This window comes from Loxodonta africana, chromosome 13 (genome assembly GCF_030014295.1).
Source record: "Loxodonta africana isolate mLoxAfr1 chromosome 13, mLoxAfr1.hap2, whole genome shotgun sequence".
NCBI classification, from domain to species: Eukaryota; Metazoa; Chordata; class Mammalia; order Proboscidea; family Elephantidae; genus Loxodonta; species Loxodonta africana.
Window position 1 is genome coordinate 49,381,249 of NC_087354.1, and position 23,585 is coordinate 49,404,833.

The 23,585-nt window shown below is 46.0% G+C and overlaps 2 protein-coding genes across 2 annotated transcripts in view; one reads left to right on the plus strand and one right to left on the minus strand.

Annotated features, from left to right (window-relative positions):
• The first annotated feature begins 5,819 nt into the window (after positions 1 to 5,819).
• On the plus strand, positions 5,820 to 20,286 carry LCTL (lactase like). The gene is made up of 13 exons (XM_064267377.1): positions 5,820 to 5,937; positions 6,318 to 6,481; positions 7,156 to 7,243; positions 7,549 to 7,658; positions 9,077 to 9,205; positions 9,295 to 9,390; positions 11,413 to 11,467; positions 11,567 to 11,728; positions 15,856 to 16,130; positions 16,632 to 16,758; positions 17,101 to 17,300; positions 18,266 to 18,329; positions 20,171 to 20,286. Exons 1-13 carry the CDS (start codon positions 5,820 to 5,822, stop codon positions 20,284 to 20,286), a joined length of 1,704 nt encoding a protein of 567 aa, XP_064123447.1.
• ZWILCH (zwilch kinetochore protein) overlaps positions 16,704 to 23,585 on the minus strand; it is a 36,716-nt gene continuing 29,834 nt past the window's right edge. The window contains exons 18-19 of the mRNA XM_010598056.3: positions 21,554 to 21,668; positions 16,704 to 20,447 (exon numbers count right to left, since the gene is read on the minus strand). Coding sequence (XP_010596358.1) covers positions 21,580 to 21,668 — 89 coding nt within the window. The 3' untranslated portion in view covers positions 16,704 to 20,447; positions 21,554 to 21,579. The remainder of the gene's footprint in view (positions 20,448 to 21,553; positions 21,669 to 23,585) is intronic.

Here is a 23,585-nt window from a genome sequence, read left to right on the forward strand (position 1 = left end):
TTCGGCTCTTGGGGGGTGGGTATACCTGTTTACCATATAATTCTTTCAACTTTTCTCTATGTTTGAACAGTTCTAAAATAAATGTGGGGGGCTCTGAGGAATGAAGTGGGCTTTGGGTGTTACCCTTAACAATCAGGAGGCAAAAAGCTGTGGGTTTTTCCCCCGGGCAGCTTATATATAGCAGCCTTCAAAATCAGCTAGACCTCCAGGCACATTTTCATGCAAGTGGTGTCCCCACAGACATTGACTGGGGCTCAAGAGTGTTGAGTTCTGACTTCAGCAGGGTCAGAGGCCTGGCTGCCTGCAGAGCCCTTAGCATCCCGGGAAGTTGGCATCTTCCAGCCAAAGCTCTCAGATCATGGAAATCCTTTGTTCCAGGCTGCAGGCGGCTAAAACTTCAGGCGTCGGGGAACATCTACCCTCTGGGGTGCTGTCTCTCTCCCACCACACCCTTGTAAGTGGCAGAGCTGGATTTGAACCTTGACAATATGGTAGCAGTGATGATGGGGGCCATTTACTGGGGCGTTTTCTCTCTGCCAGGCACTGGGTGAAGCATCTACGCCTACTGTGTCATTTAATGTTCAACAAGTCCCTCTGAAACCCAACCCAAACCCACTGCCACTGAGTCGATTCCAACTCATAGCGACCCTATAAGACAAAGTAGGGTTTCTGTGGCTGTAAATCTTTGTGGAAGCAGACTGCCACATCTTTCTCCTGAGGTGGGTTCGAACGGCCGACCTTTTTGGTTGGTGGCCAAGAGTTATAACCACCGCGCTATCAGGGCTCTTCTGTGCCCTTGTGAAGCAGGTATTATTGTCACCGTCATTCATACACGGAAAAACAGGGCTCAGAGAAGTCCAGAAACCTGTGTGTGGTCACACAGCCAGTAAAATGCTGAGCTGGGATTCAAACTTGTGTTTGGCTGCCGAGGATTTGACCTTAACCACCACGCTCTTCTACTCCACGTGTGCTTCTTGTCACTTTCCAACTTCTTCCCTCCCCCTCCCACCTGTCCCCCAAACGCCTGTCCCAGACTCCGCCTCTCTGTCAATCCTCAGAAGAAATCTCAGTAGGAATGCTGAGCTTGGGCTAACAGACCAGGCATCTGTCCCTGCCCCTGGACTGTCGGCTCCCAGGGCCAGCGCTGCACCCTGGGGCCGATCCTTTGCCCGCCCTCTGCAGCTGTACACCTGAGACCTGCTCAGGGGCAGAGCCAGCCCCACTCTCACCCCCACCTCCATCCCAGCATCTTCCGCCCCATCAGCTTCTTTGCCTACCAAAAACCAAAACCAAGTCAACCTGAAAACAGCCCACCACCTCTTTAATAGAAAAGATTTGACAGCTGGGAGTCAGCCTCCTGATTTTACTCAGAGGAGCAAATGAAGGCCCAGAGAGGGCCAATGGTCACACAGCAAGTCAGGGCTAAACTTTGTCTCCTGCTCTGATTCTAACCTGGGGCTTGTCCCTCAGCTCAGGGCTGGGCGGAGCTGAGCAGGGTTGTAGGACTTTGGGTGCAGAGTGGGTGGGTGGGTTCTAGAGACCCCCCTGGAGAAAGGGTGACCAGCTCCTAAGGCCAGGGAAGAGCACTGCTAGGCCCCACAGCATAAGTCAGAAGGATCCTGAAGGAGCAGCTGTCCAATGCTCTTCTTTTATAGGTGAGGAGCCAGTTCCTGGCAAGATGGCGGCAGGACTTGGTTCTCCTAAATCCCAGGTGTCCTCCCCCTGCCACCCCTCCATTTATTCCTCACGATCCTGAGGCACAGAGAGGACGGGGACAGGAGACGGTCCATGGGGTCCTGAGCTGCCCCTCTCTGCGTCCACACCCCCGTGCCCTGTGCCTGGGAATCCATCTGTGCGTCCCGGGACTGAAGACCAGATCCTTGGCTTTTACCAAGCGTGTTCCTGAACGTCACAGAGCTTAGACTGCAGCCTGGGCCCTGTGGGGGTTCTGGCAGAGGGGTTGCAGGCAGGGAAGAGGAAGAAGCCACAGGGACCCAAGATCAACCCCCTGCCCACACATCTTGCTCCCCAGAAGGGCCCAACTCTCAAGAACTGCAGACCCACTGTACCAGGGAGGAGTCAGGCCTAGCCCCCAAGGACTGCAGACCCACTGTCCTAGGGAGGAACCGGGCCTGGCCCTCAGGGACTGCAGACCCACTGTCACATGGAGGAGCCAGGCCCAACCCCAGGCACTGAGAGCTCCGACTTCAGACAGGGCCTACACAGGCCCTGGGGTGTGTGTGTGTGGGAGAGGGGCCTCATAGCAGAGTCTTCCAGCTGTGAGGCTAATCCTTCCCGCCAGAGCCAGGCTGAGAGCCCAGCGGAGGAGACAGGGCAGCAGAATGCAGAGACTGGTCCACAGACAAACCCACTGCCTGCACCCCTGCCATGCCAGGCTTACCAGCACCTCCAGCACAAACTCTGGGCCCTGGCTTGGCAGGTAGGGGGCATTTTTCAGGGATGACATCAGCTCCTAGAGTTTTATATTTCCCGCCTACCTCAGCCCAAGAACAGAGTTCCCTGAGACCACCGGCCTGGTGAAATAGGCAGTGGACTCTGTGGGGTCACCCCCAGTTTCCTTAGACACTCCCAGCAGTTCCACCCACCAGAGAGATGGTGTGGGTGGCTGTCCGCTAGCCTGCTCATTCCCAAGAACACAGCCTTGCCTGGGTACTGCAGGGCAGACCAAGAGGAGAGAAGATACCAAGTTTCCAGCTTCCCAAATGCACCTCTGGGCTTTGCTCACGCTGTCCCGTTTCCTGGATGGCTTCCCTGCTTTGCACCATCTAACAAACGCCTATGCATCCGTCAGGGATCACGTCCAATGTGCCCTCACCTGTGAAGCCAGGCCTTTCTGCCTCCGCCTCCCTGAGCCTCCATGGTGTCTGTTCATCCTTCCCTACAAGCCCTGATCACACTGCACTGCACCAGGCTTAGAACCATCTGCCTATCCCCCCGCCTTAGGCTCCAAGCTTCTGGAAGGCACAGGCCAAGCCACCTTTCACTCTGGTCCCCAGGGCCTCTCGTAGCAGTTGGTGGGGACTCAAGAATTGTTTGTGGAGGAAAGGATTGAGGGAGACAGGTAGGCAGTCTGGTGGGGAAGTCATCCGTTCCCCCATCTACTCACCACACGTTTGCTAAAGGACCTAGCCCTGGCATCCACTTGGAGAAACACTTTCTGCCCCCTGGCGGTGCCTGGGGAAGCTCAGAGCTGGGGGAGGAAGCCTTAGTCACCCACCATAGGCCTTGCCAGTAGAAGCCGAGGGGGGCTAACCCTAGGGGCAGCTGGAGGTGAAAACAGCCCACTGCCTGGAGCCAGTCACCTTCCCTTTAGACCAGTAAACCAGCTGCCCCGGAGCCGATTCTGACTCAGGGCAACCCCACAGGTATCAGAATAGCACTGCTCCGTAGGGTTCTCAAAGGCTGACTTTTCAGAAGTAGATCACCAGGCCTTTCTTCTAAGGTGCCTCCGTGTGGACTCGTACCTCCAACCTTTGAGTTAGCAGCCAAGCGTCTAGGGACTCCACCCTCCCCCTGGCCTCAGCAAAGCTCTGGACAATTGCCAGGGTGGTGAGGCCTGGGGAGACTTAGTGGTGGTGGGGTAGCATGGTGGGGAGGGGGGGAAGCAGTGGAGGAGCTGTCGTTTCCTGGACTGAAATGGGTCCAGCAATAACACACACCTCAGAGCAGGGCTCCTGCCAGGCTGGTGGTCAGGTCCAGAGGGGGCCGGCTTATATGCCACACAGTAATACAACCATGCCCTTGCTGGGGGCCCCGAAATTCACCCCCACCCCCCACATTCTCAAGGCTGAAGCTGCTTCGGCCACCCTGCCTTGGGTGCTGTTGGGAGAATTAAATCAGCCACTACATGAAGACTTTGGGGTACATGAAGACACCTGGACCGTAGGAAGCACTAATAACAGTAGCCATTTCTGAAATAATTATTGTGGTTATTATTTAGATTCAACTCACCTTACTGAGTGCCAAGTATGTGCTAAGCAATGAACCAGCCTCTGGGGATGCTGGGTAAGGTAGGCATGTCCCTGCTTCCCAGGAGCCTGCAAGCCAGCAGGGGTGACAGATGCCTGAACAGTTGACATGGAGGTGCAGGGCCAGAGGGGTAAACTTGGCCTATGGGTGAGTGGACCTGGAAATGTTTCCTGGAGGAGGCGCTGCCCATCGAAGGCTGAAGGATTGTTGTTGTTGTGGCCGTTGAGTCAATTCTGAGTCATAGTGACCCTATGGGGCAGACTAGAATTGCTCCATAGGGTTTCCTAGGCCGTAATCTTTATGGGGAGCCCTGGTGGTGCATTAGTTAAGAGCTTTGCAGCTAACCAAGAGGTCAGTGGTTCAAATCCACCAAACTGCTCCCTGGAAACCCTCTGGGGCAATTCTACTCTGCCTTGTAGGATTGCTACGAGTTGGAATCGACGCAAGGGTTTGGTTTTTTGGTTTAATCTTGACGGGAATAGATCGAAGGATCTTTTCTCCTTTTGGTTAGCAACCAAGTGCTTAACCACTGCCCCACCAGGGCTCCTTACTGAGGGATTAGAAAGCATTTATTCAGAGGAAGGCAGAGAGGCTGGAGGTGGAGGCAGGGAAAGGCCTCTCTGTCGGGGAGGTTGGCTAAGATGGGGTGCAGTGGGGGCTGAAGTGAAGGACCCCCTTTCCATCAGGGAGGTTGGCTAAGATGGGATGGAGTGGGAGCTGCAGTGAGGGACCCACAGCAGGGGAGGGACCTGAGCAGACAGGATAGGGAGCAAGAGGTGCTGAGATTCTGGGACGGGGCCTAGCAGGCAGTGGTGACTGAATAAATGAGTGAATGAATGAATTAGGGGTCCAAAGAGAGGAGGGTGAGTTGGAAAAACCAATTTTACCTCTACAGTGAATTTCCTTTGCCAGCAGGAAGGGGTGGACAGACAGATGCCAACATATAGCCTGTGCCTCTGAGCAGTCCTCATCCTGCCACGTCCACCTCGATCTTCAAAGTTCGAAGGATGAAGACCTGCTGGAGGCGAAGCATCAGTCCCAGAAGGAGGGAGGACTGGTCTCCCACCTTCTCAGCTGTGCCTCTGCCCTGGTAAGGGACGGACTGGATGTCGCTAGGGCCCAGGGCCAAGATCCCAGGCTGCTGACTCAGGACCCGAGGGCCAGCTCAGCATTCTGGTCTGGGCCCCACTGAATGGGGCTATTCAAACTCTTTGTAGGGGGTTACGCCACAGACCACGCCCCTAACCAGAGCCTTCTCTAGGGTGTGGGTTCTGTACTGGGGGCCAGTCAGAGAGCGCTCTGGTCCCCACCTTGGTCTGGGACCAAGGACAACCCTGGGTAAGCTGGCTAGACTGGCCTCAGAGAAGGGATCCCAGTGGGAACGGGGAGCGTCCCTGACCCTCAGGGCTGGAGGCCCTGGAGTGGGCATCCCTGGCTCAGGCATGGGCCTTCTTGGAGGGTGGCCTATCCCTCTGCACATGCCACAGTTTGTAGGTGTGGTTGCTGCAAAGGCTCTGGGTGTTGCCCCACCTCCCCCATCAGACTGGAGCATCCCTAAGGCAGAGGGATACTAGACTGGGAGCTAGGATGGGAAGGGGTTGGTGTGGAGCTCCCCAAGCCAAGCCTTTGTCCCCACTCAAGGCTTCACCCCAGGAGTCACAGCTGGGCCCAGCCTCAGCCTCTGGGTTCCAGGAGAACCGTGACACCCTGCTCCCAGCAGATAACACCTGCCTCCCAACCTCCTCTCCTACTGGCTTTTGCCCCAGAGCCCAGGGGTCTGCAGCTGTCAGGTGTGCTTTTTTCAGGTCTGGGGGGAGGGACGGGACGCCATGAAGCCACTTCCGGTTGTCACCCTTTGGTGGGTGCTACTGCTGGTGCCCAGGCTGGGGGCCACCAGGAAGGGGTCCCCAGAAGAGGCCTCCTTCTACTACGGAACGTTCCCACCCGGTATGTCCAGCCTCTGTTGGTCTGTCCATCTGTCTGTCAGCTTGCCCACCTTGGCTGGCTTGCCAAGGAGTTTGGTGCTTTAGACTCCTGACTGGTAGAATGGGGAAAAATTGGAAACACAGCTCCATGTAGTTGCTCTAAAATAGAAGTTCCTAACAGATTTTTCAAAAACTTACTAAAAGCTATATAGACAGTAAGTGCTAATCAGAGATAAAATTATGCAAAAGAACGTTCCCCATCCTGGCCCTGCATGCTCCCACCCCTGGGAGACGAGGCCCAAGGAAGACATGGCAGAGTGGTGGGGAAGGGGCCTGCCCTGTGGCCCTGGAGGCACAGCCCAGAGTCCCAGCTTTGCACCAGCTTGGGGTCTCTACCTGCAGGCTTTTCCTGGGGCGTGGGCAGTTCTGCCTATCAGACAGAGGGCGGCTGGGACCAGGACGGAAAAGGACCCAGCATCTGGGACACCTTCACACACAGCAGGAAGGGGAAGGTACTTGGGGACGAGACAGCAGATGTGGCCTGCGATGGTTACTACAAGGTCCAGGTGAGTGATGGGGTCTAGCTGAGAGGTATCGGGGGAGCCCAGGTGACAGTGCCATCCTGGTGCTCTGTCCAACGCCCTGTACCCCAACACAGTCAGGAAACCAAGGCCTGGGGCAAGAACACAGGGGGCTTCTGATCAAATGTGGCTCCACTGGGGTCAGGGGAGTGAATGGGGGCTGGAGGGTGGGGGTGCCAGGATGTAGGAGGAAAGAACAGCAAGGGCCCACGTGAGTCAGGACCTTAGCCTGAGTGACAGGTAGCTGAAGGGCAGAAGGCATAGCCCCAGGGCCTACAGGCCACAGCAGCCTGAACCCCTGGTCCAATTGTGAATTGCCACCCCCTAAAAAAAGAAAAATTTTTTTTTTTTTTTCATGCTGAGCCCCTCTGCCCAGTCCCCACTTTCCTCTCTGGATGGACGTCTTGGGGGATTCATCACCCACATTCATCAGGAAGCTCCCATCTGGTGGACTTCTCAAAGTGTCCCCATACCCTACATTTTATTTGACTCTTGGCATGTCCCCAGCATGAAGTGGGGACAGGTGGTATGGGACCTTTGGCCCTCTAGGGGCCAAAGACAACAGTGAGCCTGGGGCCTGGGGTCCTGAAAGTCCCCTCTCCAGTCCCCCTCCCTAGGGCCCTGGGTGACCCTGCCCTGCCCCCCACCATCTCCTGCAGGAGGACATTGCCTTGCTGAGGGAGCTGCACGTGAGCCACTACCAGCTTTCCCTGTCTTGGCCTCGACTCCTGCCCACGGGTGTTCGAGGTGAGCTAGGGTGGCTCGTCCCAAGCCCAAGTGCTGTCCCTTTGGGCTACGGCTGGTTTTGTGGGGATGCGAGAGTTCTGGGGAGGGAGACTAGCTGTGAACATGGCTGCAACCAGCAGCAGCTCTCCCAGATTCTGCAGGTAACTGGGGCTTCCGGGAGTAGCTGTACCACCCCTGAGACCACAGATGCTAGCAGCCGAGGGTGCCTTCAGGTGTGCAAAAGGCCACGGGACCAGGAATGTGGCACTGCAGAAGGCCAAGGTCAAGGTCTTTCCGTGTCAAGTCCTCTTTTATTTTACCTACAGGTGACCAGGTGAATGCGAAGGGAGTCAAATTCTACAACGACATCATTGATGCCCTTCTGAAGAGCAACATCACCCCCATGGTGACATTACACTACTGGGATCTCCCGCAGGTGAGGCCTGGGGCAGGTCAGAGGCCAAGGGGAGCTCGGCTCAGCATGAGGAAGCCTGGGTGGGGGGTCTGGGACGGCAAAACCAAACCAAACCAAGCCTGTTGCTGTGGAGGCAGCACAAGGAAGGACAACAGATGTGGACTCTGGCTTGAGACCATCCAGCGTGAGTGAGTGAAGAAGAAACATCTCTGACTCACCATGCCAGGGAGGCCAGGCTGGTTTAACTGATGTTTATAATTTCAGGTGATAAGTGTGGATTTTTATGTTTCCTAACACATTTGGGATAAAAACAGCAAGCAAAAAACTTACGAAGAAACATCTTTTGACTAAGAGCTGATGACGTGGCGTAATCTATAAATTTGCTTACACTTTCTTCCCCATTCTTGAGCCAGCATCACATGCACTCTGTATGAGACCTCCAGCGAAGTCTGTGACGCTTCAGCACCCTTGAAAGCATTACCGCTGAATGTCTGTATTCAAGTAATTTCTTCACGCGTTCCACAAGACCCCGTGGAGGTCACAGCCTGGCAGGGAGAGGAGCCGGGTAGATAACTCTCAGGGACGCAGGGCAGATAAGGCAGAAAAGGGGTCTCGGGTGGGGGTCGGAGGATGGAGAGTGGCTTCAGAAGGTATTGGAGAGAAGGCCAGTGCGATCAGTGCTTTGAAGGGTTTTGGTGTTGGGGGGTAGCATGGCAAAGAGGCCAGGAGGGGACGGGCAGATGATGTGGTTAAGAGTTTGGGGAGCAGGCAGGAGAGAGGCAGGTTGGAAGAGTAGCCTGGGGCCAGACCTGGAAAGCCTCAGATCCTGAGCTAAGGCGACAAGTTACTCTGTGCAAAGGACAGTGGAAGCCTCTAAGCCGGGCTGGGGAGGTAGAGGCGGCGTTCGGGAGGTGAATCAGAAACCGCTTTTCAGCTTCTTCCTCGGTTAATTGCTTTCACTAACCTGCCCCTTTAGCATCTCCTCAAACCCACCAAGGAAAGCGCACAGCGCCTCAACACCCTAGCCAGACCTTTCAAGCCCAATATCGTGTCTCATTTCTTCAGAACTTATACTCAAGATTCTTTTCCCACTATCAGGCCTCTATTCTCTGGCAAATTTTCTTAAACATTCAACCCATCAATCTGTTCTAAGAATGACAGTCTCAAACTTCATCTCCCTCCTGTTTTTATGAAGTATGTTACACAGTTTATCTCCATGTCTAAACTGCTTTGATTCATCACAGCTACCGTCTTCAGGACTTCATGCCCGAGACCCTTCGTCATTACTCCCCTTTCTTTCAGACTTAGCCTCTCTAGACATCCTCCATAGCCGTAACCACACATGCTTCTTCCACAGACTTGACCAACTGGCTCCAAAAGTCTTTTCTACAGATGGACCCTCAGGGCACCTGCTTCTCTCTCCACTTCTCTGTTTGCAGCTGCTCCAGGTCAAATATGGCGGGTGGCAGAACATGAGTCTGATCAACTACTTCAATGATTACGCCAATCTGTGCTTTGAGGCCTTTGGGGATCGGGTGAAGCACTGGATCACTTTCAGTGATCCTCGGGTAAGCCAGGCCTGTCTCCATTTGGTAAAACCCACTTTCCTGACCAGAGTGCTCCCTGCCACTTCTCACGGGTCCTGTGGTCCCTGTAGGCAATGGTGGAAAAAGGCTATGAGACGGGCCATCATGCACCAGGTCTGAAGCTACATGGCACGGGTCTGTATAAGGCAGCACATCACATCATTAAGGTAAGACGGGCTAGTGGGTCCTTCTGAGAAAGCTGACCTCCAGTGTCAGCTAAGCCTGCCCCAGCGATCCACCTCCGAGCTCAGTCTTTGCTGCTCCACCTCAAAACCAGCATATTCCATACCACGTTCTTCCTGTTCACCTTCCCTCCCATGAAGATTTATGGAGTGTTCTGTCACCCAACCCTCTGTCAGACACTGTGACCGACAGGATAAAGTGACTGCCCTCTCAGAGCTTAGAGTCTTGCCAAGGGGATGGAGTATACACAAGAGAAAACTGGTCACCTGTAGATTCAACTGCCTTGTGAGCAATGTTGACAGGAGGGGGACAGGGAAGGCAGTGCGCTGGGGCCTAAAATCATCAATGACTGAGCAGCAGTGACTGGAGGTTGGTGAATGGCAGCAGTAAGGGGTAAGGAACAACAGTCTGATGAACGGACTTCAAAGGGCCTGAGGTTTTGAAGGAGAAGCAGTTGGGAAGCAGCAATAAAGAACAAGGCAGACACTACCCTACTTCCAAGTCCTAAGGTATGTGGGGTGTGAGAGAAAAGTGGTGTCTGCTTGAAAGAGGTACAATGGAGCTGGTCTGCAGGGAGAGTCACGTGTGAGGGCAGGAAGGCAAAGGAGACAGACCAGGGGTTCCAAGGCTACAGGAAAGGTATGAAAGTGGAGAGGGGATAGGTCACGTTAAGTGACACAAAGGACAACATGGGGATAAGTATGATGACTGAGGGGAGCAGTGATGGAAGGCATGATGGGACTAGCCCTGATGGACTCTTAGTGGAAGGTGAGTGACCACTGGAGGACATACCAGGCTCTCAGATACAGGTCCCAGAACCCAGTGCCGTTGAACAGGTAGGGGAGAGGAATTTCTCATTCTCTCTTCATTTGGCTTATGCTTTCTTAAACTATGAACATTTAAAGGGCAGATGTCTTTAATAATGAACAGGGAAGTCACTTTTTAGCCCTTTTAATCTTCAAAAGGAAAACCTGGTGGCGTAGTGGTTAAGTGCTACGGCTGCTAACCAAGAGGTCAGCAGTTCAAATCCCCCAGGTGCTCCTTGGAACTCTATGGCGCAGTTCTACTCTGTCCTATAGGGTCGCTATGAGTCGGAATCGACTTAACAGCAGGGGGTTTGGTTTTTAATCTTCAAAAGACAATAAATTGAATAGATATGATTTTGCTACTGTTTTTGAGATATTCTTCTTCATTAGCCAATTTCATGATACGTTCAAAAATTCATTACATTTTTTCTGCCTGGAAAAACTATAAGGAGAGAAGACTGATAAATGAGCATGCTCTATAATTAACAGACCAAAGCCCCCCAATTTTATAATCTGAAGATACTCAGTTCTTCTAAATCAGTGCTTCTCAAACTCCAGTTTGCATGAGAGTCCCTCGGAGGTCTTGTTAACCTGGATTGCCGGGCCTTCCTCCCAGTTTCTGATTCAGTAGGTCTGTGCCAAGGCTCAAGAATTTCTATCAAGTTCCCAGAGGATGCTGAAACTCTTGGATGGGGGATGGTACTTTGATTACCGTCTATCTCTCTTAGATGCTGAACTAGCCTTTGAAACAGCCTCATAGGCAGGTCAGTGGGTAGCTGGTAGAGATTCTGGAGAGAGGCAGACTGGCCCATTTTAGATTCCATTTCTCAAGACTATTCAAGATGTTTGGCATTTTCCTTATTTACAGAGCACCTACAGAAAAAATACCACCTAGTTGCTATGGAAGACAAAGGGCAACAAAACAAGGACTTTAGCATAAATCTGAGAAACAACAAATAACATGAAGTGGTTCACGCTAGGTTTAGGTCAAGTTTCCACTATAGTACAAAGAAAATAAGTGTCTCTGGAGGTCAGAGAGGGAGATCATGGATGGGGATAATCAAGGTTGGACTCATGAAAATGGTAGGTCTCACAGTGGATCTCTAGAGTTAGGAAGGAGAGAAAAGCCATGCCAGGTTGAAAGGGAGGAGAAACAGGGACAAGTCAAGCACTTGCAGTGAGTTCCTGCTCTTCTTCCAGGCCCATGCTCGAGCCTGGCATTCTTATAACACCACGTGGCGCAGGAGGCAGCAAGGTGAGCCTTACTGCCACAAATGTGTGGGAACAGACGTGTGCCAAGAGGAGCGGAAGCATTCCCACTCACCTACCCTCTCCTTCTTCCTTTTCTTATAAGGCTTGGTGGGGATTTCGTTAAACTGTGATTGGGGGGAGCCTTTGGACATCAGAAACCCCGAGGACATAGAGGCTGCAGAGAGATACCTACAATTCTGCCTGGGCTGGTTTGCCAACCCCATTTATGCTGGTGACTATCCTCAAGTCATGAAGGACCGTATAGGTAAGCCATGATTCTAAACTCCAGACACCATAACAGTTACTGAGCTCAAGTGAAGGGGGATGGAAGAACATACAGCGGCTTAGGTGAGGCACTCAAAGGATAACGCAGTCCCCAGAGAATTGAGGACTGGCTATTTGAATTGGGCATGCGGTGAGGAGAGGAACAGATCCCTGGGTCTGCAAATTGAGAATCTCAGAAACCAAGGGTAAAAAAATTAGCAATTCTTTGGGCTTCCCTCTTTTGTGTTCTGCTGACCTGTTTGCTCCCCATTCCACTCCATTTTAACTGCAGTGAAATACAAGCGGGAAGTCAAAGTCACAGTCGTTGGCAGGTGCGGAAGCTACTGTAGGCTCTTTCTGTCACTTGAGAAATACTTCCCAAGCCCTCATTTCCAGTGTCAGAGAAGAGAATAGACAGGCAGCGTTCACAGGGCTGTATCAGTTTGGATGCTTCTGATGGCCACGTAACAAGAAACTCCAACTAAAATGGCTTGAAAAATAGGGAATTTGTTATCTCACCTGAGTCCAGGAAAAGGTGATACAGGGCTAGTTAATCTAGCCCTCAGTGATGTCTTTGAGGACTCATGCTCATTCCATATTTCCACTCTGGCACCTTTAAGTAGCCTATCAACCACTCCCCATCACCACAAGAGACTGCAACGGCTCCAGGCATTACATGAATACCCAGAGGCAGAAAAAAGGAATAGCTCTGCCTATCTTAAGAACTAGGAAAATCTTCCCAGGAAACAGACCCAAGTCTAGTTGACTTCCCTTGGTGCCTTAATGGTGTCACATGCCCCAGAAATGACCACCATAAGAAGGTGGCTGGGGGAGGGACCAGGACAGTCTCATAAAAGATACGGCCCCTTGTAAGAGGATGAGCAAAAGATCACGGTCCCGTTGGCAAGGAAGAAGACAAGACAGGACAGCGGGGTGAGGACTACTGGGTAGGCCACGAGCAGTGCGTGGCCACAGGAACCTAAACGTATCACTGTGTGACTTAGAGGCACCACACCCGTCCCCCCAACAAGAGACAACATCGAAATGGGTCGCAATCTTACACAACAAGGCTATTTTAGATGTGTGACTAAGAACTAACTGTCAACATCTCAAAAACTTTCTAATTCACCAAGCTCTAATTCCAATTCTGCCACTAACCAGTGAGTGACTTGGACAAGGTGCTTCACCTCTTTGGGACTCAATCTTATCATTTGAAAATGAAGGGATTTGACAAGATAATCTCTAACATCTCTTGGCAATAACCAATTCTGTGGCATGTCTATACACAGACATTCAAGGTCTTGAGAAGTTTCAAGATGCACAAGGAAAAGGTCCTCGTGACATGTGACAGAGCCTGTGTCCCTGCAGACACCCTGTCACACATATGGGTACATGGGCTCTCAGGACCCTCAGAGACCACTGTGGTGACACAATGGGACTGTCTAAAAAGCCTGATTATTTGTCATACAGCAGTCCTTGTGCTCAAGGCCAACAATCCCAGACCCCACTAACTCCAACTCTGTGATGATTCAAGTGGGAACTAGGCTGCAATTTTCCTTTCAGAATGTGGAAAAGATCCCCTAAGCAGTGAATACGTTCTTTAGTAGGAAAAACATTCTGCCTGAAATCTTGTTCACAAATTACTTCCAGGCATCTTAGAAAAAAAAAAAAAAAAATTAGAAGCACCCTTTTATTCACAATAAACATATGAACAAAATTTATTCTAGACTAGTGCTGGTCAGTAGAACAAGGATGGAAATGTTCTCTAACTGTGCTGTCCAGTATGGCGGCTGCTAGCCACATGGGTCTATTTAAACTGAATTAAACTCCAACAAAATATTCAGTTCCTGTCATACCAGCCATATTTCAAGCACTCAACAGACACACATAGTTAGTGGCTACTGTAGTGGACAGCACAGCGACAATACCTGTGGTTTTTCAAGTTTCCAAATGTAACCCAAAAGTAATAATATGCTAGTATTTTAAAGGTATTCCATAATACAAATTTTCACTAATTTAATCTAAACCAATATCCTCTTTGGAGATTTTTTTTAATGGTTATATTTTAGATCAAATCATGAAAATGTTTTCTCTCTCTTTTTTTTTTTTTGCATAGCATAGCATGCAATACTTTTTTTTTTTTTTTTTTTTAACAAGGGTATGTTTCAAAATCTTTAATGTACAAAAAGTACAAAGTAAAAACTCAAGCCTCCCTCCTTCCCCCTGCTTCTACCACTCCCCCAGCCCAGGGAAACGTACTTGTGAAGTGTACATGTGTGAGCACAAACATTGCTGCTGGGTGTGTGTTTACTATACACAACACTTGGTACCTTTTTTCACTGAAGCGTCTGTCTGGGCAATCTTCCCATGTTGGTACATAAAGTGCTGCCCCATTCGTTCTGCTGGCTGCACAGTGTTGTACTGATGGCTAGTCCATCACTGATTTAACCAGTGCCTGCTCACGGGCATTTGCTTCCAGTCATTTGCTACTCCATCTACAATGAAGACTCTAGCGCATGCATCCTCTAACACACATAAGTAAAGTGCAAGATAAGCAGACTTGGAATCACTCAAAGAATATACTTTTATGATTTGGAAAGACAGGATGAAATTGTCTAACACGGGTTGTGCCAGCCTATACCACCACAACGTACAAATGCTGTACCAGCTTACACGAAAACAATGTACAAATGTTGTACCAGCTTACACCACAACGTACAAATGTTGTACCAGCTTACACCACAACGTACAAATGTTGTACCAGCTTACACCACAACGTACAAATGTTGTACCAGCCTACACCACAATGTACAAATGTTGTACCAGCTCACATCACAACGTACAAATGTTGTACCAGCTTACACCACAATGTACAAATGTTGTATCGCCTTACACCACAATGTACAAATGTTGTACCAGCTTACACCACAATGTACAAATGTTGTATCGCCTTACACCACAACGTACAAATGTTGTACCAGCTTACACCACAATGTACAAATGTTGTATCGCCTTACACCACAACGTACAAATGTTGTACCAGCTTACACCACAACGTACAAATGTTGTACCAGCCTACACCACAATGTACAAATGTTGTACCAGCTCACATCACAACGTACAAATGTTGTACCAGCTTACACCACAATGTACAAATGTTGTATCGCCTTACACCACAACGTACAAATGTTGTACCAGCTTAGACTACAACGTACAAATGTTGTATCACCTTACACCACAACCTACAAATGTTGTACCAGCTTACACCACAACATACAAATGTTGTATCACCTTACACCACAATGTACAAATGTTGTACCAGCTTACACCACAACCTACAAATGTTGTACCAGATTACACCACAATGTAATGTTGTACCAGCCTACATAATGTACAAATGTTGTACCAGCTCACATCACAACGTACAAATGTTGTATCACCTTACACCACAATGTACAAATGTTGTACCAGCTTACACCACAATGTAATGTTGTACCAGCCTATACCACAATGTACAAATGTTGTACCAGCTCACACCACCACAATGTACAAATGTTGTACCAGGTTACAGCACAACGTACAAATGTTGTACCAGCTTACACTACAACAACGTACAAATGTTGTACCAGCTTACACTACAACAACGTACAAATATGCCCTTGCTCCCTCACCACCCAGCTGGCCAGCTCCCTTCTCAGAGGCAACCCAAATGACCAACTTTCGGTATAAGGGATAATATAGGAATCCAACACTAGTTTTGTCCAGATGGCTACCCAGTTGTCCACTTACGAAGCTGTTGTGACCCTATGTACAACAGAATGAAACACTGCCTGGTCCTGTGTCATCCTCACAATCCTTGCTATGTTTTAGCCCAACACTGCAGCCACTGAGTAATCTGTGAAAATACTACTTTTAAGCAATACCAACTTTTTTTTTTTAACAGTATCCAAATGTCAAAATTTCAGCTTCAAAGACTGAGGTTGTATTTTCCATGAAGATGACTATTAACGCCCAGGATCTGGATAGCAGCTTTTATGTGTACATACCAGTATCATTATGGGATGGATCAAAAACAAAATGACTATGAGAAGATAAACTGAGTTAAATTCTGCTTCTCTCTCCTGACAGGAAGGAAGAGCACAGAGCAAGGCCTGGAGATGTCAAGGCTACCAGTGTTCTCAGTCCAGGAAAAGAGCTACATCAAGGGCACATCAGATTTCCTGGGATTAGGTCATTTTACTACGCGGTACATCACAGAAAGGAATTACTCCTCCCGCCAGGGGCCCAGCTACCAGAACGATCGTGATATAATGGAACTTGTTGACCCAAACTGGCCAGATCTGGGGTCTAAATGGCTATATTCTGTGCCCTGGGGATTTAGGAGGCTCCTCAATTTTGCTCAGGTGATTGTCACATTTATGCTAAGGACATTTTTTACCTTCTTAATTCATGTTTTTATAACTTAAGCTCAGGTGCCTATATTTTAAAGTTAATAGTTAAAAAGAGAATAAACTTGGTTACTCACACTTCAGAGGCTACTAAACACAGACCTTACAGACTAACACCTACTATGAGTAACCATCTTTATGCATATAACGTCAGAAAAAATTCTTATTTCACATTTAATTATTTTGCTGTCCTTCTTCTCTGAAGTGGAACATGTAGGAAACAAGACCTGAAGTACATTTTCTCTCCAACAATGCTGACGTATTCTTTCGTATGAACTAGCCTCCTGGCTACATTCATCTCCAAACAAACATGCTTACCGGCAATTACCGAATGCTAAATGCACTTGAGTAGAATGGGGTGGGCTTGGATGTGTGTTCCTATATGTGCCTCTGGCTCAGAAACCCACCTTCAAGTCAAAATTTTTAAAGATATTCTTTACTATGACTCACTTTCAGACTCAGTATGTCAATCCTCCCATGTATGTGACGGAAAACGGAGCTTCTCAAAAATCAGACTGTACTCATCTCTGTGATCCGTGGAGAATACAGTACCTTAAAGGATACATAAATGAAATGCTAAAAGGTGAGTTACAGGCCAACACTGTTTTCACATATTTTTCAGTTTAACTTAGACCTCTTTTGACTGTTCTGACTTAGAGTGAATGACCCTATATAGGACAGAGTTGGAAACCATAGGGTTTCCAGGGCTGTAATCTTTACGGAAGCAGACTGCCACATCTTTCTCCAGTGCAGCGGCTGGTGGGTTCCAACTGCCAACCTCTCGGTTAGCAGCCGAGCACTTAACCACTGGGCCACCAAGGCTCCTTCTTAACTAGACAAAACTTGGTAACGTGTATGTTTGGTTAAAACTTGTTTCTAAATCTCACAAATGAACCATTTGAATTACACATAAATGTCTCTGCAGCCATCAAAGACGGCGCTAACATAAAAGGGTATACCTCCTGGTCCCTGCTGGATAAGTTTGAATGGGAGAATGGATACTCAGAGAGATACGGATTCTACTACGTCGACTTTAAGAGCAGACATAAACCTCGCTATCCAAAGGCTTCTGGGCAATATTACAAGAGGATTATCATTGCCAATGGGTTTCCAAATCCAAGAGAGGTAGGCTAGTTACTGATGTTACTTGTTCTGGACTTCAGATGAGCTAGGCAGTGGGGGTGCACAAAGACTGTGGCAAGCACCTCTCCTCTTCCTCTGCAAAAGAAGACAGGGGTATGCAGAAAGCATGGTCCTTTTCTCTTCCTATGATTCTCCCCATCTCTGTGCTCATTCACTTGTGATAGAGCAAGCATGCCTTCAATTCAGGTGCTAACACGCACAGCATGAAGGCACTAGCAGGGGTTATGAAGGGTCCTGAGTGCTTCAAGTCATGAGGGGACAAGGTGAAGAGGCTTTGAGTTAAATGTTATTCGTAACCTTGTGTCTTAATATAAACACATGACTACCTACTCTTCAACATATATAAGAACACTTAAAAAAAATCAAATGTATAATGACCATACAATTTTCACCTTGTCCCATTGAATGGTAAGGCCATACAAATACACTGGCTCCAAATGGAGATTAAAAATAATCAAACGTAATAACCCTATAAAGCCTACTGAATATTTTCAATGATCTACCACATTTTTCCACCAGCTCCCTATTTTCTACCTATGTTGCTGAAATGAATGGCAGGAAAATATAAATTGAAATTCAGAGTATAAAAAAAAAAAAAAAATTTTTTTTTTTTTTTTAGAGTATAGTGTCTTATTAAACATAATGTTCTAAAGTAAATCTTACTGATTTACCAGAATTCTTCCAGGTTGGCCTCAGTTGGGCTACAAACGGAAGTGGTGGCTCATGGCTGCCAATTCGCTAGTTCCATACTATCAGAAAAGCACTGGAATGCAAGCTCCTCAATGCCCTCTCATTCAGCATACAAGTGTTCAGAAAATACCTGCTACTTTAAATGACAGGCAGATAGTTAGGAATATTTATTTTTATCTCATATTATTCCAAAATTGATTCCAAACAGCAAAAAATGAGCCTAAGACAACATTACTTACTGAGTGGGTTTTTGTTAGGTGGCAAGTTGGCACCTCGAAGCTTTGGAAACTTGCTCTATCAACAACCACATGCTTGCTACAGGTGAGCTATTTTAATTCCTTCCTTGGGTAGTTAAACTACACAATTATATATATGATGATATTACCAAAACCTTAAAATGTGGATATACCTGAAGTTAACCTTCTAAAACCAGTTATGATTGGTAACGGATTTTTTTCCTTGACTTTGAAGCAATATCAAATTTCTATTTACAAGCATCTTAGGTGATATTAAAAAAATTTACCATGAAAGAGAAATACTTTATCCACTCTAATTTTATTCTTTCTGAAAAGTAATTTTTTACTTTGAAAAAAATTTGTAAGTGTACTATTTTTGTTATAGTGGGCTTTGTGGATGGAAAGGAGAGTTCAACTATTATACTAAATGCAACGCAGAAAAGTCAGAAAACACCCGAGATATTCACCCATTCAACAAGTAATTTTTACCACTCACTATTTGCTAGGGAACGTTTTAAGCCCTGTGGATATACAATGAGCAAAACAAGTCCAGCCCCCACAGAAGGCATCATTTCTCAGGCAAGGGTGTCCAAAAGGGTCATGGATATGTAATAACCAAGAGGCAACTATGCATCAGATTCGCCCCTCAGCCATAGACGGGCCCATAAAAGAAAACGAGACTAAATGGGCACACCAGCCCAGGGACAAGGACAAGAAGGCAGAAGGGGACAGGATAGCTGGTTACCGGGAACCCAAGGTCGAGAAGGGGAGAGTGTTGACATGTTGTGGGGTTAGCAACCAATGTCACAATATATGTATGAATTGTTTAATGAGAAACTAATTTGCTCTGTAAACCTTCATCTAAAGTAAAAAAAAAAAAAAAAGGCAACTATGCATCATGAAAGGCTCACACATATCATTTGTTCTTTGACTTCTATATTTAACTTTCTATAAGGACACACTTCCTATTTTAACTAGTCTTTAATGCGGTATCACAGGTGGAAAGTGCTAGACCAAATCCTACCAATTCAGCTATTTTTACAGTCAATGTACTGCCTACACCCAACCTAAATAGCTAGGCAATGTTAAGGATACGTATTCCACTAAACAAAATTAAACTTAGAAATGTACTGCAGAATTTACTGTTGAGCCTATAAACTCCTGTGGCTTATTTCTCTGGGTAATCAGGGTGCTTGTCATAAAACCTAATAGCGGGTATTACATAAATGTCCACTATATCAATGCACACAAAAATTGCCTTTCATTTAACTCCTGAAGATTATTATTGAACTGTACAAAAATTGCCATAAAAAAATCCCAACAGAGATATTCCTATACCTCTGAAGATACATAATAACATCTTCGGAAGGCTGGAAATTTTTCCCAGGGATTTTTCTTTCACAATTACTCTGGATGAAAATTACAGGAAGATAAGGTGGGGAAACTAGAGCAGCAGAAACCCAATAACCAGAACACAATTAAAGAGAATGCTGACAAAATGTGAAAAATGTAACTAATGTCACTGAATAATCTGTACAGAAATTGTCAAATGGGAATGTAATTTGCTGTGTAAACTTTCACTGAAAATACCTTATTAAGAAAAAAAGAAAATTATCAAAACAATGGAATATGGCTATTAACACTAATTCATGATAAGCTCAGCGAGGCTCTCCGAGCACTGATACACATTTAGCTCTTATTACAGTCCCTGTGGAAGGACCAAATTTAGGCATTCTTCATCCTATATTTTCTGAAATATTTTACAATGCCCTCACATAATTTTTTATAACATTTAATTAACCAGGTTCTCTTTTATAACAAATAAGCATAAGAAAATTTGATGACTCCATTTTCCAAGTTTTTCCAATATGGTTAAAGCTTTCAGGATGAAGTTCTATTCGCTAAAACGTTCTCTTTACATTCCAGAGCCCTTGTTAAATCACATGCAGATGGTTACGGAGGCTGTGGTACCCACGGTCTGCGCCCTCTGCATACTAATTGCTGCAGTTCTGCTGATGCTCCTTCTTCGGAGGCAGAGTTGAGACGGGCTTACCAATTCTGTAGCTTCATCTGCAGAGAGAATCTTCAGGGTCTTCCTTTCTTCTGCTTTGAAGGCTGACACATTTCTGGTTTCAGGTTCTCTGATAACTACCATCCCCTCCCCTTTTTCTTCTTTTTTTTTTTTTGGTGGCTTATGCTGAGACTTAAGAATTAGAAAATAACATTAAGTATTAATAAAAATAACTTGTAACATCATCCCTCCCCAAGTCAATGTTAAATATTTTGCTGCATACTATCCACCTATTTTATAAAAATTGGATCACAGTGTAAAACTGTTTCATGACTTGTTTTCATTTTTAACATTTGTCCAGAAATATGACTTTAATGTACAAGTGACTGCCATCTCAGCACTGTCCTACACATGATAGAGAGAGTCAATCACCTACAGGTACCAGTTCTTTCAGGTTGTAAATCCCATTATCTCTTCCACCAGGGCAAAGCAGCAGGCGGACACTGAGTAAGTCAGTGCACATGCTATTCTGAAATAAATTTTTGTTGCACTAAATTCAACTCAGTTTACTCAGTGAAATACCTCAAAGAAGTATTTTATGACTATTTAAGGTGATGTATTAGTTTATATATCCCCTCTGTAGCTAGACTTAAAATATATAAGACCCTTTTATCTTTAACTGGGTAAAATACTAAAATGAACTAATCCCCATTTGGGGACAAAACCCAGCTAAACAAAGAATGATAATATCAAGCACATTTCCTTCAATGTTATTTCTGAAACACAAAAACAGTAAGATAACAGTAAGTGCTATTCCATTCATCCTTTTGGTTAATATTCTCTCAAATCAAAACATTTTAAAAAGGGTATTTACATTGGTGGTCTTGCTTCTACGACTGGCCTGGGTTAAAATTGTTTTTAACAAAACTTTTCTTTCAATGTCAAATCAGTATACCCATTCAGGGTTTTTTCTTTCATCAGTGTTTTTAAAATCAAACGCTCTTTCTACTGTACTTACAGATTTAAAGTACAAACACATTACCACTCAAAAAAAATTTTTTTTTCATTTCTCTGGTTTTAGGATTAAATTGACTTATTAAGTTGACTACAAAAGATAGAAAGGAAATTAAAGACTTGCACTGCTCAGTCACATCTGGTAAGCCTTTTCTGTGATTCCTGATAAACAACCCATATTCTTAATGTATTAAACCGGCATTTATCTCCTAGGGAGAACTAAAACATAAAGTACTTAATACATTACAAAGCATTTGGAGAAAACAAAAAGTGAACACACATACCGTAGAGAGGACCCCGTCAGTACACTTTACTTGAAGTGCACCAGGCTGCAGGTAACCATCGTAGTAAAGTGCATCTTTTCTTCCAGGCTACCATTTAGTGTTAATTCAGAAAAATCTGTAACCAGAAAGATCGTGAGATCAGAACTGCTTAACACCTGCTGGTTCTTCTATTCTGTATGATGCTGAATTTTATAACAGCTACAATAATTAATAAGTGGCCTGAATGGCAAGTGTCTTCTACTTTGAGAGAACATTTTAGACAAAACTCGACGAGGACAATTCCTTTAAGTACTAAACCTTCTTGATGCATTTAAAAAAGGATTAAACAAACTAGAGTGTAAAGAACATTTTTAAAAATTGTATATTTTAAATTTGAGAACCTACTGCTTTATTTTTCTGGGTCCCATCGACTAGGATTCAACAACTGTCTTTTTTCCTCTCTTACCATATATATTTCAGAAAAGAATTTCAACTTAGGATTTGTAGCCTTAGGACTAGACACATATCCACTTTTTTTTTCTCCAAAGACTGACTGTTATGTTTCAAAAATAAATGGTCCAATTAACATTTAGATGGGATTATGTCCACTTCCTCGTGGGTCAACATTTTGGTTTCCATATTTTCACCATTACCAACAATCATTTACGGGGCACCCACTGGGTGAGCAGCCTTCTAGTGGACACTGTTTTTCTCCCCCATTACCTCCAAATCATTATTCTCTCTTCCCACGGCAGCTAAAAGTGCATTTTTCTCTCTTAAGTCTTCCTGCTTTGGATGTTAACTGTTTTACCCAAGAGCATCATTCTATTAGGTATCTTGGTAGGCTAGAATTTGATGTAAATGCTCAATCCAATGAAACAGAAAGTCTAACTTCTTAAATTCATGTGATCTCTGGCAAAAATAAATCATTACTGGGCTTTAGATATTTACAATTGGGGCTCTGTTAGAATAGCCCATGATGCTTCTGAATGAGGTCCTCCTTCCAGAGTGAATCTTCCTTTGGGCCAAAGGTCACTAACTAATTTCTAGACAACATATCAAGGCTATATAATGGGTAAAAGAGGTTTTAAAGTTTAAGCCAAAATGGAATTTGAGTGCATTTCTAAGCACGTAAACATACAATTTCATAAAACTCCTTATTTTCATAAAAGGAGTCACTGGACCAATGCCTTAGCAAATTGTTTTTTATTTATTATGTTATGCTTATTCTAACATCCAAAATAACTTTCACTCTTTTTTGTAGCAGCCTGCATCAGAAAGACTCCAAAAAACATATGCTCAGTTAATACTTGTTTATTCAGGATCACTGGAAAAAGGTCCTTCATCTGGCACGAATTTCCTCATAACAGACTCTTAACCTCTACGTAATAAAATTTATTCTAAAACTTTCTTTAAATTAGCATTTTCCAAAGATGTATCACACATATTCATGTCCTTAAAAGTTTCTTTTTAATCATAAAAGTCATACATGTCTTTTTTAACTGGAACAACAAGACATAGGTAAAATAAAATGTTTAAGTTGGTGGTTTTTAACCTTAGTTACATATCGGAATCACCCACGCTCTGCACCTTCAGAGGTTTTGATTTACTAAGTCTGGGCATTCGGATTCCCAGATGGTTCTAATGTTTAAGGCTAAGAACCAGTCTTACCTTCTGCATCCCACTCCTCAGGGTTAAATTTGGTTGTATCCTTCCAGACCTTTTGCTATGTCCCAGTCTCAGTTTTTCTCAGTCTTTCGCTACTAAAAACAAACCTGCAATAACCTTGTTCGTCTGTCTATTCCAGTAACTATTAACAGAACTGCTGGGCTAGAGAATGCATTCATATTAAATTTTAGTAATATGGCCCTCCATAGATGCTGTACCACTTCACACTCCAACCAGCAATATGAGACGACTGCTAGTCCTTCGTGTCCTTGCCAGCAACGTGACACCAAACTTTTTGATCTTTGCTGATCCGACAGGTGAAAGATGGTTACCTATAAAATGTCAGTGTGCAGACAGGGCTGAGCACCTTTTATGTTTAAGATGC

Bases quoted from the DNA above. Each gene is read 5' to 3' on its own strand.
- LCTL (XM_064267377.1), top strand. From the start codon at position 5,820: ATGAAGCCACTTCCGGTTGTCACCCTTTGGTGGGTGCTACTGCTGGTG. The intron at 16,759-17,100 runs GTGAGTTACAGG...ATGTCTCTGCAG, and splicing joins CATAAATGAAATGCTAAAAG to CCATCAAAGACGGCGCTAAC. The intron at 17,301-18,265 runs GTAGGCTAGTTA...GGTTTTTGTTAG, and splicing joins GGTTTCCAAATCCAAGAGAG to GTGGCAAGTTGGCACCTCGA.